This window comes from Micropterus salmoides, unplaced genomic scaffold (assembly GCF_014851395.1).
Source record: "Micropterus salmoides isolate LMB-PRFRI ecotype aquatic unplaced genomic scaffold, ASM1485139v1 Ms_hic_scaffold_2, whole genome shotgun sequence".
NCBI lineage: Eukaryota > Metazoa > Chordata > Actinopteri > Centrarchiformes > Centrarchidae > Micropterus > Micropterus salmoides.
The window spans coordinates 32,837,232-32,852,621 of record NW_024041150.1 but is presented as its reverse complement, the minus strand read 5'-3'; the positions used below and the strand labels follow the sequence as shown (position 1 = coordinate 32,852,621).

Genomic DNA, 15,390 nt, shown 5'->3' with positions numbered 1-15,390 from the left:
TAGCTTATAAGTGGAACAGTTTGTCATTTATCGATCTGGGGAGCACATGCCTGTATGAGCTTGGTCCAGAGATGGTCCGTACCACGTTTTGTGCTGATTCAAATGAATGGGATTTTCAAATGAATGGGATTTTCCCACGGTATTTGAGCTTCTATTATAGCGCCACCTATAAGCCGAATTGCACCAAATTTTTCAGGTCATCAGGGGCCCATGGGGAAGAATTCACCCAAATTTGGTGTCAATCGGACCTGTGGTACTGGAGATATAAAATGCAAGTAAGTCAATGGGATTTTTTTTTTACGTCTTTAATCTGCAATACAGCGCCACCTATGGGCACATTAGGGTCAACTTTGGTGCCTGAGTTTTGCGCCCCAGGCAGTTACCATCTAATGCAAGGCGATGCCTTGCATTCGCGGGTTTCCAGCCTACTTGGGCTTGGCCCCTAACTAATTGGATAACACTTGACAACATAACAACACCAAAACAAGTAGAGGATGGGGTTGGTTGAATTAAGTGGATCTTGTTGGCACTGGAATTTTCAGATTTGGTGTCAGAGGCCATTTCAGGAGTAAGATAACTTGAAATTGAGATTGATGACTTGAGTGTGTTTTTTGTTAAAATGTAAATATCCCCCTCTTTTGTTTCTGCTTTCACACGATGGGTTTTATAGCAAAACAATTATTTTCAGTAAAAAGTGGGAAAGTGTAAACTTTCTCAATTTACTCAATTTTCTGTTTTTCCCCATTAAATAACTTATGGACAACCAAGCCATATTGAGTACCATAACAATAATTTGACAGTCCATTTCGGAACGGAATAAGCTCAAGGAGAGTATAGTCACTCTCTCCCACCTGACGCTTTAGACTTCCTTTACACATTGAAACTGAATCTATTAAGGATACAATTTTTGAGGGATTAAAATTAAAGTAATATGATGACCGACCTTTTGTGTTTACAATGTTTGATACACACTATGCTTGGTGGACAATTGAAAGTTGTAGCACTTAGGAAAATATCTAAATACAATCTATTCTATTTGTTTCAAATCTTCTGTTTATAAATAGATAAAATTTCTTCCCAATAAACAATTGATTAAAGGGACTGCATTCATTGCACTCAATCAATCCTAATCTTGTATCAGTAGCAAGAAACCTTTCCTCATACCGAACCATTTCCTGGTGGATTGTTTGTTTAAATTGTTGTTGAGATCAATCATCTGTGTAGAAGAAAGCCAAATATGTAAAGGTAAAGAGACAGAGGGAGAGGCTGTCTTTGGAGGTAGATGTGTTTGTGTTGGTATTCAACTGTCTTTGTGTGAGAGACTAACACATGCATTATGCCGCTCCCTCTGCTGCTGCTGCTGCTGGTCTGCAGCTCCCAGGCTTCTCATTATCATGGAACAGTGATGACTTACTACCCAAAAAACACTAACGCAGATGGATCCATGACGGTACGTAAAGTTATGTTCTAATCCAATTTATTCATCTTTCAACATTTGACAGTGTGACAAAAGTGAACAGTATTTCTGGGACATTGGTAATACAGAAGAAAGTGCAGTAAAGACTGTATATAAGTCCTTAGAATTAAGAAGAATGCAACAAAAGTGATTTTCTATATATTTTTAAAATAATTAATGTACATTAAAGGGTGTATCCTTTTTGGAAAACAGATTTCTATGTGGTTCTTGTTGTCTGTGTATGGAACCTGCCCATGTGAAAATAACACTTTTAGGTATCTCAATAAAACTATATAGATTTTATCAAGTCTTGTGTATCAGCAGGATCAAAGACAAATGCAAATACATGTCTTCAAAGTAGCATTGTCTCCCAAATTAGCACCACGGTAAACCATTTTTTTGTATCATGGATGTTGTCACTGGTGCCGTAACACATCTTCATTGTAATGCCGCAGGTGGAGCTTCAGTATAATTTGAACTTCCACTGTAGCCTAGACATTACCTCGTGGACATGCCCCAGCAATAATTGTGGGACTGTGAGTTCTGAAGTTGCACACAGTGTCACTAAGGACAGCAGCCCATTTGAGTGGTGTCAGAGAGATGGAATCATCTCTCTCGAGGGTCCTACCAACGCTCCCTTTCAGCTGTTGTAAGTGCACCATGACAATGCAAGAAAAACATTACATTATGTAATTTCTCTGTCACTTTAATTTCTTTCACTGTCATTATAATTTCTGAACGGTGAGAAAATCAAAATCTTATTTTCCAAAATAGCGGAAGTATAATCAGTAAAATGTACTTAAAAGCAAAAGTCCTCGATGTAGTAAAATATCCACTGTGACTGATACACTATTGTATATTATAACATTAGATTGTTATTACTCATGCTTTAATGTTTAAATGTTAAAGCAGGATTTTACTGTTGTTGGAGGTGGAGCTTGTCAAATATTTTGCGTTAGACTGCAGCTAATTATTATTTTCATTGTGGATTAATCTGCTGATTCTGTTTTCCATAAATCGAATGATTGTTTGGTTTGAAAAAAATCTGAAAATAATGAGAAATGCTGTCACAATTACCCAGAGCATTAAGTGACACCTTCACAGTGCTTGATTTGTCCAATAAATTGTCCAAACCTCAAAAGTATTAAAAAAAGAAAAAGTAAATTATTAAAATAATTTAAAAGAAAAACAGCAAATCCTAATTTTTCTGAAGTTGCAAACATGAAATGTTTTTATAAGGAAAATGACTTAAACATTTAGCAAAATAGATTCACATTAATTTTCTGTCTGTCAACTGATGAATTAATCCATAATTTGTTTCATCTGTATTTGTATACACTGTTAGGTAGGTCCTATTTCATAAATATAATATTCTTTTTTATTACCTAGTAACTAAAGCTGTCAGAAAAATGTAATGGAGTGAGAAGTACAATATCTACCTCTGAGATGTAGAGCACTAGAAGTATAAAGTGGAATGAAAACAACAACAAAAAACACCAAGACTCAAGTTCAAGTACTTCAAATTTAAGTAGTACTTTACTTAAGTGCAGTACTTGAGTAAATGTACTCACACCATTGCACACTTTATGGAGTAATTATCTTGCAAGTCAGCTGTTCATACCAACAATGTACGTGTACACAGAGGATCTGAGCAGCACAGTAAAAACTAACTTTCCCACTGAAGGTTAAGCGGTGGTGACTGGATAAATTTCATCAGAAATAGCATCGGATCAGTGAAAGCTGTGACTCTGGTGGAGCTGAGGAACCGGTCAGACACCAACCAGGCCAACAGATCACCCCAGACCAATATACTGGCAGTTGTGAGGTAAGCCTCCTCACTGTTTGTGTTTCTATCTTTTTGCTAAACTATTTTATGTCACATGTTGGAATAAATGTAACATAAGCACCCTCAGTACCTTGCAGAGTCTAATTACTTGCTGTAAACAACACGGTCAGATGAAAGGGGTTTGAAAAAACATGATCATGATGTTTTCATCTGAAAATGTTGAGTGTTATGTTTACCTCATTGTCTTCAGTGACATCAGCCAGTTGAAGTGAAGTGAATCTGCAGATCTAGTATCAACATTCAAAACTCTGTGTTTTATTTTGCCCCCATCCAGAGTTCCTTCAAACTGTCCTAGAGACTTCAACCTGTTGACGTTTGACCCTGATGGAGACCAAGTTAAATGCAGATACGCAAACTCAACACTATCAGAGTGTGACCAATGCACACCGCCATCTGTTCTCAACCTCTCAACAGTGAGTTGCCAAAATCCACAGTACTTCTTCTTTTAATTAATTTTCACAACCTGTGACAAAAAAGGAAGACTGCACATAGTCTGTAAATAATGCTAAATGTTTTGCTTAAGTAAATTCAGTAAGCAACACAATATGGTGTGTTCGTCAGCAGGTCAGTGTGTATGAAATGTCTGTGTGTATATATTCACAAACAGGTATACATATGTTTGCACCTATTTTATTCCAGTTCAAGAACTGTTCAGTATATCCATGTATGTGTGTGTGTGTGTGTATGTGTGTGTGTGTGTGTGTGTGTGTGTGTGTGTGTGTGTGTGTGTGTGTGTGTAGGTTTCTAGTCTTGGCTCACTGAGCAACCTTTGACAAGTGGGCCAAAACGATCAAACTGGGATGGCATGATGACCTGGAGAAACATAATGAAGAAGAATATTAGGAGTAGTATGAATTTCTTTTTTTTTTTCCTCATTTAAATTTTTATTGAATTCTTAAAGGCAGAGTATGTGAGTACAGGATTGAGCATTACAGAGTCTTGGCATAAACATATTCCGACATGTCACAGAGTAAGAATAAAAGTAAAAAAGGAATGGAGCTATATTTAGCCTCCAATTTCTTAGGTAGATTTTTCATTAGTCCTTGTGTACGTCCAAAAAAGATCCCAAGAGATCATCCCATTCTCCTTGTTAGCTGACAGTTTATGAAGCATAGACTCATAGGATGTGGTCTCCACCATTGCATTAGTCCAGTCTCTCAGATTAGGAGATACAGCGGTTTTCCAGTGTCTTAAAATAACTCTGGAAACTATGACCAAGCCCACCATGATGACAGAAAAGGTTCCCTTTGAGATATTCGGTATTTGTGATCTGTCCCCTAGTAGACATACAGCAGGAGTCAGAGGAATCGCTGAGCCTGACCAGTTACTCAAGAAGTCCACAACTTTAACCCAAAATGGATTCACCAATCCACATTCCCATACACAGTGAAGAAAAGTTCCTACCTCTGTTTTACACTTCCAACACATATTGTCATTCATCAGTTTCATTCTATATAATCTCACAGGGGTATGATAGTATCTATGTATGATCTTATATTGTGTGAACTTCTCTCTTGCCTCTCTTACATACTTTCCACAGTCTGCTAGTATACCCAGCCATTTTTCCTGTGTAAAGCTCGTACTCAGGTCTCTTTGCCATAACAATTTCACATTAGAGGACTCACCCCTTACTGAGTAGTTTGTTAGTTTATAGAATTGTGAAGCCGTGCAGCGTTCGCGTGGCGCATTCAGATAGTCCAGAATATCATTTCCTGAACAATTACCAATTTGAGATTTTACACAGTCCCTAATTTGTATGCATTTCCAAAAATGTTGTTTGCCTTCGAGTTTAAATTGAAGCGATAATTCTTCATAAGACATGAATTGCCCATTTTTGTACAGGTCTCCTATAATACATATACCATTTGAACTCCACTGCTTCCAATACACTGACGTTTCACCAATATGTATGGCAGGATTAAACCACAATGAAGCATATGTCTGCACATATTGCGACACTTTATACATTTTGTGCACCTAAGCCCACACTTCCCTAGAGTGAACAAGAATTGGGTTTGTTGTATTACTTCGTTGAGACAGTTGCTCCTTTGGACTAAATAGTGAACAGAACTCCTTCTCAATCTCCATCCAGTCTAACTTGCTATCTGTTGTTTTCCAATATTTGGCTAATTTAACCATTTCAAAAGATACCCCATATAATCTTGGATCAGGTAAACCTAATCCCCCTTTCTCCATGGGGGCGCAAAGTTTACTAAGTTTTATCCTTGCTCTTTTCCCGTCCCATAAAAACTGTTTATCTATATTATCATACTTCTTAAAGATGGCGGGCGGTATCGTGATTGGCAACATCATAACTAAGTAATTAAATTGAGGTGCTACTATCATTTTAATAATATTGACTTTTCCCCATAGGATAAGTTTTATCTTTTGCCACTTTTCCAAATTTGTTTTAATTTTTTGCAACACTGGATTAAAGTTTAACAAAAAGGCATCTCTTCTAAGTCTTGACTGAGTTTAATTCCAAGGTACTTCATACCTTCTGGTACCCACTTAAATTTAAGCCTTTCCACCATGTAACGGTGGCATGTGGAAGTCATGGGCATAGCTTCGGATTTATTCCAATTGATTATGTAACCTGAGAGTTTTGAGTAGGACTGGATAGTATCCATCAGATGTGGTAAGGACACCTCAGGGTCTGTCACTACGGCTAAAATATCGTCAGCATATAACAGCAATTTATGTTCCTCTCCCCCAACCTCTACTCCCTTAATACTCCCATTGTTTCTGATACTAACAGCCAGTGTTTCTAGACAAATTATAAACAATAGGGGGTTCAAAGAGCAGCCCTGGCGGGTGCCTCTTGACAGGCTGAAAAAGGGTGATATAACTCCATTGGTAATTACCGCTGCTTTTGGTTCTTTATATAATGTCTTTGCCCATTGAGAGAAATAGGGGCCAAAACCAAAACGTGAAAGAGCGCAAAAGAGAGTTAACTCCATTCCACTTCGTCAAAAGCCTTTTCGGCATCTAGAGAAATAGCAACTATTGACGCACTTTTGTATGATGCAAACCACTTCAGATGTATTAATTTCCTCATGTTGTCCGATGAGGATCTGTTCTTCATAAAGCCTGCTTGGTTGGGATGTATAATATTTGGTAAAACTTGTTGGAGCCGTAGAGCTCGTCAATATTGTCAATATTTTAAAGTCTAGATTAAGCAGGCTAATGGGTCTAAAAATAGATGGATCTGTTATATCTCTGTCTTTTTTTGGGATCAGAGATATTAAAGCTTCATTAAATGTCGGCGGCATGTGGCCTTTTTCAAAAGCCTCCTGATACACCTTCACCAAGACTGGAGCAAGAATGTCTATATACTCTTTATAGTATTCTACAGGAAATCCGTCGTATCCTGGTGATTTCCCAGTATTCATTAATGACACAGCTTTCCTTATTTCAGCCACCGTTATAGATGACTCTAACTTCCTTGCTTGATCAAGGTTAAACTTAGGCATATTAATGTTAGAGAAGAATGAATTTATTTGATCTTCATTGCCGGATACTCTTGATGTATATAGTTTCTTGTAATATTGTTGGAATATCTCATTTATATCTTTTGTCAAGGTTACTAATTTAGTTCCCTGTTTGATGGCTGAGATTATATTCGAGGAGTCCTTTTCTTTCACTTGTCTAGCTAGTATCTTCCCAGTTTTTTCCCCACCTTCATAAAAATTTGTTTTTAATCTGTATAAAGAATATTCTACTTTCTTGTTAAAGATTTCGTGCAGCTGAAACTTAAGCTTACAAAGTTCCTGATATTGTGATTCTGAGAAGGTTTTGCTCTAAATTATTTTCCTTTAATTTAATTTAACCTTCTAATTCTTTGATTCTGTTTAGGCTGTCTTTTTTTCTTTTGAGCCGAGCGAGCAATTAGTTTCCCTCTTATATACGCTTTAGAGGCCTCCCAGACAGTTGCAATGTCCTTAGTACTGCCAATGTTTAAGTCAAAGAAAGATTTCAAATCCTCTCCCAGCGATGACCTGAAGTCTTTGTCCTGTAGTAATGATGAATTCATTCTCCATCTAGTCCTCCTTCCAATGTCCAATTCTGTGTTTATACATAATTCCACCACTGCATGATCTGTTATAGCAATAGTTCTTATACTGCAACTAACTACACTGTTTACTAAGGGGCTTGCAATAAAAAAAAATCAATTCTGGAGTGTGACTTATGACAGTGTGAAAAAAACGTGTACTCCCTCTTACGTGGGTTAGTAAGCCTCCAGACATCCACAAGCGCCATGTCACCTTTTAACATATGAATTGCTTCCCTATCTTTGGTCATCAGTGGACCTTTAAACTGACTTTTGTCTAATATAGGGTCCATCACTTGGTTAAAGCCTCCTGCCAAGATAATTTGCCCATCCATCTCCCCTAAAACCCTATTGACTTTATGAAAGAAGTGTGGGTCTCCCTTATTAGGGGCATAAATATTACATAGTATCACCTGCATACCTTCTATTAATGCCTGGACACATATCATTCGCCCCTCAGTATCTTTAACTTCTTTAAGCAACACAAAATGTATCCCCGTTAACCAAGATCATCACTCCGTTTCGTGAACTTGAGAGTGAGCTGTGAAAAACATACCTCACCCAGCCTGTTTTGAATTTAGCTGCCTCCTCCTCATTCAAGTGAGTTTCCTGTATGAAAACTATATCAGCCTTATTGGTTTTTAAATATGACAGTACCTTAAGTCGTTTGACTGGATTTCCACTTCCATTAATATTCCATGACATGTACTTAATACATTTTTACATCATCTTTGTCCAAATGGCCCTCCCTACCTATGTCTACCTCATTGTTCCTGTTTGAATCACTGTTCATCTGTAGGACTATATCTATGCCTTTTGTGTTCTCATAGTTAAAAATCCTGTACTCTGACAAAATATGAACACTAACATTTAACCTGGAAAAAGAACGTTTCCAGTACAAAATACGGAAAAGAAAAACCATAACCAAAGTCAAAAACCTAAATTCAAGCCACCTCAAACTCGGCATCAGCCCGGACCCCCAGCCCCTCCGCCGAAATTTTCTGGACACAGCTCAACAATGTCCCATTGGTCCCAAAAGTCTCTTTCAGGCCTATGAGCCTCACGTTGTTCCTTTTGCTGTGATTTTCCTGGGCTTGAATGCGGTCTCACATTGCGTCCACTAGCTTGTTTCTCTTGTCACCATCTGCGTGTGGCCGTTCTGGGGTCTCCTCTAGGCGCTCAATGCGTGTTTCTACTTCTGCCAGACTCTGTTGCATAGACGTCACTGTCGCTTTCAACTCCGTTGTCGTTTCTTTAATAGTTGAGACATTTGTAGCAACACTCTGCAGCGTGCTGCTCATTTTAGCGATTTCTTTAAACAGACAGAAACCAGACTGGAGGTGGGTCACCTGTTGAGCCTTCGTCTTCATGTGGAGGGCTTCTTCGGGTAGCCTTACAGCCCGTGTCTTTGAAATATTTCGATGTGGCCATTTCGCTTGAATCTGAATGTTTCAGTTCTCCAAAATGCGCCAGCCGTTTACTCTTCGAGGCGAGGGTAGTTTTTAATATAACTTGAGCCTATACTTCGGTATTGTCTCAAAAGTAGTGTCAGAGAGCAGAGGCTCCCTAATCAGCCGCCATCTTGTTCGCCGTACCCACGTGACTCCAGTAGTATGAATTCCTAAAATAGCCTTGTGGACTAAATCTTATTCCAAATAAAGTGTTGAGTCTTGTATTTCATTATCTGAAAGAAAATACATGTCCCTTTTTGTCCTCTTGCAGTCTTGTACTTTGTCATTCAGCCCCACCGATAGCATTAATGAAGGTCCGTGGGCTGTACAGCTGGTGATGGAGGACTTTCCCACGCAGAATATCACCCTGACTCAAACTGACGGGGTGCAGACTACGATAACTACCAACAACGCTATAAGCAAAATACCTCTCCAGTTTGTTTTTAATGGTAAGACCTTGTTTTGGCAGTGTGTTGTTGTTTAGCTGAAGATATATATATATATATATATATATATATATATATATATGATCAACATAGCAATGACAATTTTCTTGTTTAACATGCTGATGTTTAGAAGGTATCTATGTTTCACATATTAGCTTTGCATGCTAGCATTTTCTAACACAGAGTGATGGAGGAACAAACCTGCATTGCCAACCTCATAAAACTTCAGTGTGACTGAAATTTTTACTGTTCCTATTGTTCCAGTGGATCGAGCGGTGCCGTCCTGCACAGAGGGACTCTATCTGCCCAAGTTTCTGCCTCCAACCCCAGACAACAGAGCTCAGCTGTACACCCCTGTCAATCAGACCCTGGAAATCAGCATCAATGCAACAGCAAATATCTCCATGTAAGTCAAAAATAAAACAATATGTTAAAAAAAACATGGGTTACTGATTCTCCAGTTAGATAATAAATACTTCCACACATAAGACAGTCATTTACATTTATTCATTTAGCTGACGCTTTTATCCAAAGTGACTTACAATTGCTATACATGTCAGAGGTCGCACACCTCTGGAGCAACTAGAGGTTAAGTGTCTTGCTCAGGGACACAATAGTGGGTCACTGTGGGGAGTTGAACCCAGGTCTCCCACACCAAAGCCACGCGTCTTATCCACTGCTCCAGCCCCAGATGATTTTCATTCATCATGGTTTTCAGTTGCAGAAAGAATCTTGTATAACAGGTTTGACAAGAGCGCAACAAATGTGACCGAACCAACTGTGTAGTGCTATTAGGAAATACACAAAGTAGGTTAAGCATAAACAGCAGTATGCATGAAAAACATCACTAGATTTTGTGAAGGCATCAGTAGACTTTGCACCTTGTTTTTTTTCAATATAACAGGCTTTGAGTTTTAAAGGTTAATACTGGTTTGACAACTTTAATGCAACTACAAAAAAAGAAAAAGAATCAGCTGCCCATGTGACTTACCAAAATCAGCCAGCAGCTGCCACGAAGGAAACACCATTAAAAAGAAAGATGAGTCAGATGTCGGGTGAGGGAAAACCCCCCAGCAGTAGAATTTAATCTTGTCACGGAAAGGGGGCGGGTTTGTAAATGCTTGTTCAACATGTGAAGCCTTTACTTCTCCTATTTGTTAAAGGATTTCAGATCTGCTGTTCAGCGGGCCGTACAATATGAACCAGACTACACTGGGAGCTGGACAGTTCATCCTGAGTTGGACGCCATCTGAAAACCAAACTGGAAAAAGCCACCCCGTCTGTTTTGTTGTCCAGGCTGTTTTCAAGTCAGTCACTTTTCCCTGAACATTACTTCACTTTCTTGAAAGAGTTTAATGAGAACATCAATTCCACTCTCATTTCTTTAAGGTGAATGGTATGAAGCTACAGCCAAGAGATGTTTAAATGTCCATAGTTTAAAAAAATCCATCTGTCAGAACCTTTAAGACTCATTAATTAAAATGTTATACATATCTTGTGTTAATTGTATAAAAAACAAAGTGTAAAAAAAAAAAACTGTGGTTTAAAGGGGGTTTATGTGCAAGACAGTTTCTTGGCTGGCAGCAATGAATTTCTGGACTCTCCACTGGTTTGCTTTACTTTCTCATTTAACTCTCAGCAAGAAAGCAAATAAGCATATTTCCCAAAATGTCACACTATTCCTTTAAAATGGAGGAGGGCTTTGGCCAAACGTTGTGTCCCATCTGCAATAGCATCCCTTTTTGAGAATTACATGTATAGAAGTATACCTTATCTCTGAAAAGGTGTGTACATGTGTATATAAGAATATGTGGTGAAATGTGCATATTGTATTGATTAATGTTTTATTTGAGCCAATTTCATGTGCAGGCCTGTGAAAGAAAATATTTCTATCTCAAAATATCTCAAAAGAATATGTGAAATAATATGGATTTATTGTTACAGTTCAGTCACGTATCAGTCGGAGCTTCGATGTGTGATTGTGAATGTTGGATATGGTGAGTACAACCCTTGTTTTTTTGATTCAGTTGTTGATTTCCTGGATTATGAAGTTCACTAGTAATCAATTGCAATTCACTTCTGTTTACAGACCCATACCTGATCCCAAGTGAGTATGACATGGTGATGTTTTACACTATAGTGTACACACAGTAATCATCTATTAATGGACATATACATAGCTAAATGACAAGTGAAGGAGCTAAGTGAGAACTATGGCATTGGACTTAACTGAAAATGAAGACCTCGTCTATGACCGCTGTATTACTCAGTTTCAGCACCTTCTGACCTGCATTATAATGTTGAGTTTCTGTGTTTCTAGTTTTCGTAGGTCTGAAAATGAAGGTTTCCGCTCTGTCTTCACTGTCTGAGGACTACATCATTGATAACATCATAAAAGTGGTCAGTATCTTCTTATGTAATCAGAAATCCTCTCAATGTATCAGATAACTGCATTTAGACAACGGTCAACATTAGTAAACTCTAAAAATTGACAGAAAAAATAAGAGTAAGTGCATTTCCAACGACCTGGTTTTGTTTGAATTTTCAATTGGGCTTAAAAAGCCCTGAGCAGAATAACACTATAAAAAAGTTTTTGGTGAGGTGAACAAGTTGGTATATTAATAAAAACTAAATGTGACAAAGTGCAATGGAAACAGTCTTAGTGAATAAATCATAATGACTTGAATGTAGCCTGTGACGTAAACTTCCACTGAAGAGATGAAATATGGCGGCAGAGGAAGACACAACATTCATTTATTCTTATGCGGAGACTGTAAAGTTCCTCAGTTAATGTCCACATGGTTTTCCATTGTTTGAGGCTTAACTGGTGATCTTTTAATTACATTGTCTTATTGTGTCCTCTTCTTCTACAATTGTTTACTTGAGCCCAACTGGAGAATTAGCAGCACCAACTGTTTATCTCCTAATATTCGCAAAACAGTAGTAGTAGCCCAAAACATGGGCGTTAACTCTCCTTTTACTTTTTGCTGATTATATTTAACATAATATGTTGACTAGAGAAACTACGCAGCACACATATATATACAGACTGGGACTGTAGGAAATATCAACAACAAGTTGCATCTTTGGTGACAGAATATTCCAGCCTGGAGTCCCACTTATACCAAACCTTTAGTGAAGCTGTTTTACTGGTTGTTGTGTTTTAACAGGAGCCAATTTATTAAGGCTGCATCAGGGTCTTTCCTCTGGCTAACAGCTGGCTAACATCTCTAACAGTGAGAAGCACTGAGACTGTCACAGGTGGTGAAACTGAAATGAAGCATTTTTATCGTGCAGCCAGTGTAAAAAAGTTTACAGTTTAAGTAAATTCATCTGATGTGGAAAACTTGAACTCACGTGCAAATAGGGCTGCAATGCCAACTGGTACTCTATTGGACCGGATCAACTGGAGAATGGGAGAAGCAGAAGAACGGAAATCATTTTAATCATTAATGATTAAATTAAATTAATTTAATGGAAAGAGGAAGCTTGTACAAGGAAATATGAAGGCAAATTTGAAGTGCTTTATACTTTTTTGTTTCATTTTGGAAAGCGGAAAGTGAGCATCAGTCAGTTTTGTTGAACAAATGAGAAGCAGCCACTGATTCCATTAAAACAGAGCTGAGCAGGTCGATCTAGATGAAAACATAAAGGGGAGATAAGGATAAACAGCTGTGTTGTATTTGGGGTTTGGAGCACAAAATAAACTCAAAATAATTTGTATGTACCTCTGTTTAGTTTACTTTCTCAAATCGTTTTTCACAGAACCATCATATCTGAGAACGTAGTGATCATATCTCAGCAACAATGTTTTTATCTTTCCAGGTTAGAGCTGAAATGTTGAGTCAAGGAGTGCCATCAGACTTCCCTCTAAGCCTCGTGAGTAGTGTTAAACTGAACTTTACACCCACAGCGACCTCTGCTGTTTCACCTTGAACATTTATGGAAAGAAATGTGTTTTAATGTTTTTTCTGCCTTTGATTTTATGTATGTGTGTACTTTTTATTTGACTATTTATATTGAAATCAACTGCAAAAACAGTTAAGTTTTTAAGCTTAAGTGACAATTGAATTTACTGTACAATTGTAATTTAAAGTGTCATAACCATTGTAGCAGAAATGTCTTCATGTCACTTCCCGGTTCATTGTCTGACCTAAAATAAATTCTTCTGTGTGGGACTCAGACAGAAAGTTTTGTCATGTGCCACAAGATAATAAAAACTATAGTTTAAATTCATGGAACGGGGAAGCTTGTAAAAGGAAGTATGAGGGTGAGTTTGTGGTGCATTAAACTTTTTTGTTTTGTTTTGGAAAGCAACAAGTGAGCATCAAACCATTTCTAGTGCTGACAGACATATTTAATACATAACATAACATAGAATTTGACTTTTGGTGAGCGACATTTTGTTGGACAAATGAGAAGCAGCCACTGTTTCCATTAAAACAGAGCTGAGCAGGTCGATCTAGATAAGATAAGATCGACATCTGTATTTTATTTGTAGTTAGTTTACTTCCTCAAATCCTTTTCTCCCACTGTACACAGAACGATCATACCTGAGAATGTTGTGATCATATCTCAACACCACTGTTTTTATCTTTCCAGATAAGAGCTAAACTGGTGTGACCTGCCATCAGACCTCCCTCGAAACCTCGTGAATAGTGTGAAACTGAACTTTACAACCACAGCGACCCCCTCATCTTGAACATTTATTGAAAAAAATGTATTCACAGTGGTTGAAAATTTGATTTTTACGGAAGCCCTAAGCGGCCATCCATTCAAATATTTATTTTACTCCGATGTCGGAATCTTGAGATAACAAACCATAGCTGAATACAGGGGTTGGCCCGTGTTTTTCTCTCAGTACAGGACTCATAATCCAAGGATTGTGTATTTGACTCCTGCTGTCAACAACCTTTTTTTCCCTCTTTTGTGTGTTTTTTTAACTATCCTCTTCAACAAAGTCGTTATGAAGAGATTCAGCGGTATCCAATCAAACATTTCCTGATGGCTATTTCAAAGGTTCAGAAATAGCTGTCAGGAAATGTGTAACGTTAAATGGATTCACCTGAATGAGAAGCACAGTATGTCCTCTGCCTGGGAATGATGGGGAAATGAAAAGTCCATAGGTTGATGGAAGTGGACCAATCTCCACTCTGTTCATAAGAACTTTGTTGAAGAGGATTATGAAAAAGATTAAAAACTTCTGTGAGGATCAAACAACTCCAAGAGGATGAGTCCTGTGCTCTTCTAAGCTAACCCATGATACAGAAACACATAGTAAAATTACCTTTAAACCACTGTTAAACTACTGTTTTGTTATCTCGAGATCACGAGAAAATTATCCCGTTATCATGGGAAATCATGTATTATCATGTATTTTAAAGGAGCTCTTTAGGAGTGGCTCTCCTGTTAGTTTTGTTGCAGGGCAAATTACAACTTAAGTAACTATAAGTACATATAAATCCCAGGAGAGCTTAGTACAACTATTACATGAGCTGATCTAATCAGAAACTTCCCCGTGAGGGTGTGTGAGGTCTTCGATCATTGATAATAATGCATCATATTTAATAGGTTGATTTTGTTTTGTATGTGAAATTTCAATAACTAGTAGTTAGGCATTATAAATGTAGTGTAGTAAGTTTTACAATATTTTCCTCATGTTTTGTGGAGTAAAAGTGTAAAGTATCATAAATTGGATACATACCTCAAAACTGTTCTTAATTACCGTACTTAAATGTACTTTTATAATTTCATTCTCCAATGCAAATTTACTGATTATATCTGTTAATTAATTTTCATCTTAAAGCCTGGATGAACATTTAAAAAATAAATGATGTTTATATTAAATGAATAAGAAATTGTTGTAAAGAAAATTTTTAAGGTTTCTTTTATTAATAATCAGTTGTTTATGAATGTAATATTTCCTTTAAGATCAGTTAGTTTGAATGACTTTTTCATAATTTGCCTGTCGGATTCTGCTCAGTATTTTGTATTAAATAATAAAAAAAGGATTTTATATGTCAAATTTTGGACTTCCTTTGCTTTTTGCTTTTAAAAAGCCATTTACACAATAAATATATTAATATAATAATGATAATAAATAAAATCAATTTAGGATGATAACTGTCTTAAAATAAAAG

General features: G+C 37.3%; 1 protein-coding gene across 1 annotated transcript; it reads left to right on the top strand.

The window, feature by feature from the left end:
* The first annotated feature begins 1,294 nt into the window (after positions 1 to 1,294).
* On the top strand, positions 1,295 to 15,275 carry LOC119913169. The gene is made up of 12 exons (XM_038732524.1): positions 1,295 to 1,450; positions 1,912 to 2,105; positions 3,141 to 3,281; positions 3,577 to 3,715; positions 9,076 to 9,253; positions 9,515 to 9,656; positions 10,414 to 10,557; positions 11,195 to 11,247; positions 11,340 to 11,357; positions 11,571 to 11,650; positions 13,076 to 13,129; positions 13,853 to 15,275. Exons 1-12 carry the CDS (start codon positions 1,337 to 1,339, stop codon positions 13,871 to 13,873), a joined length of 1,278 nt encoding a protein of 425 aa, XP_038588452.1. The 5' UTR covers positions 1,295 to 1,336; the 3' UTR covers positions 13,874 to 15,275.
* Positions 15,276 to 15,390: the final 115 nt, after the last annotated feature.

Excerpts from the sequence above, each read along its gene's own strand:
- LOC119913169 (XM_038732524.1), top strand. The coding sequence starts at position 1,337 with ATGCCGCTCCCTCTGCTGCTGCTGCTGCTGGTCTGCAGCTCCCAGGCT. Across the intron at positions 2,106-3,140 it reads AACGCTCCCTTTCAGCTGTT|GTTAAGCGGTGGTGACTGGA; the intron begins GTAAGTGCACCA and ends TTCCCACTGAAG. Across the intron at positions 9,254-9,514 it reads TCTCCAGTTTGTTTTTAATG|TGGATCGAGCGGTGCCGTCC; the intron begins GTAAGACCTTGT and ends CTATTGTTCCAG.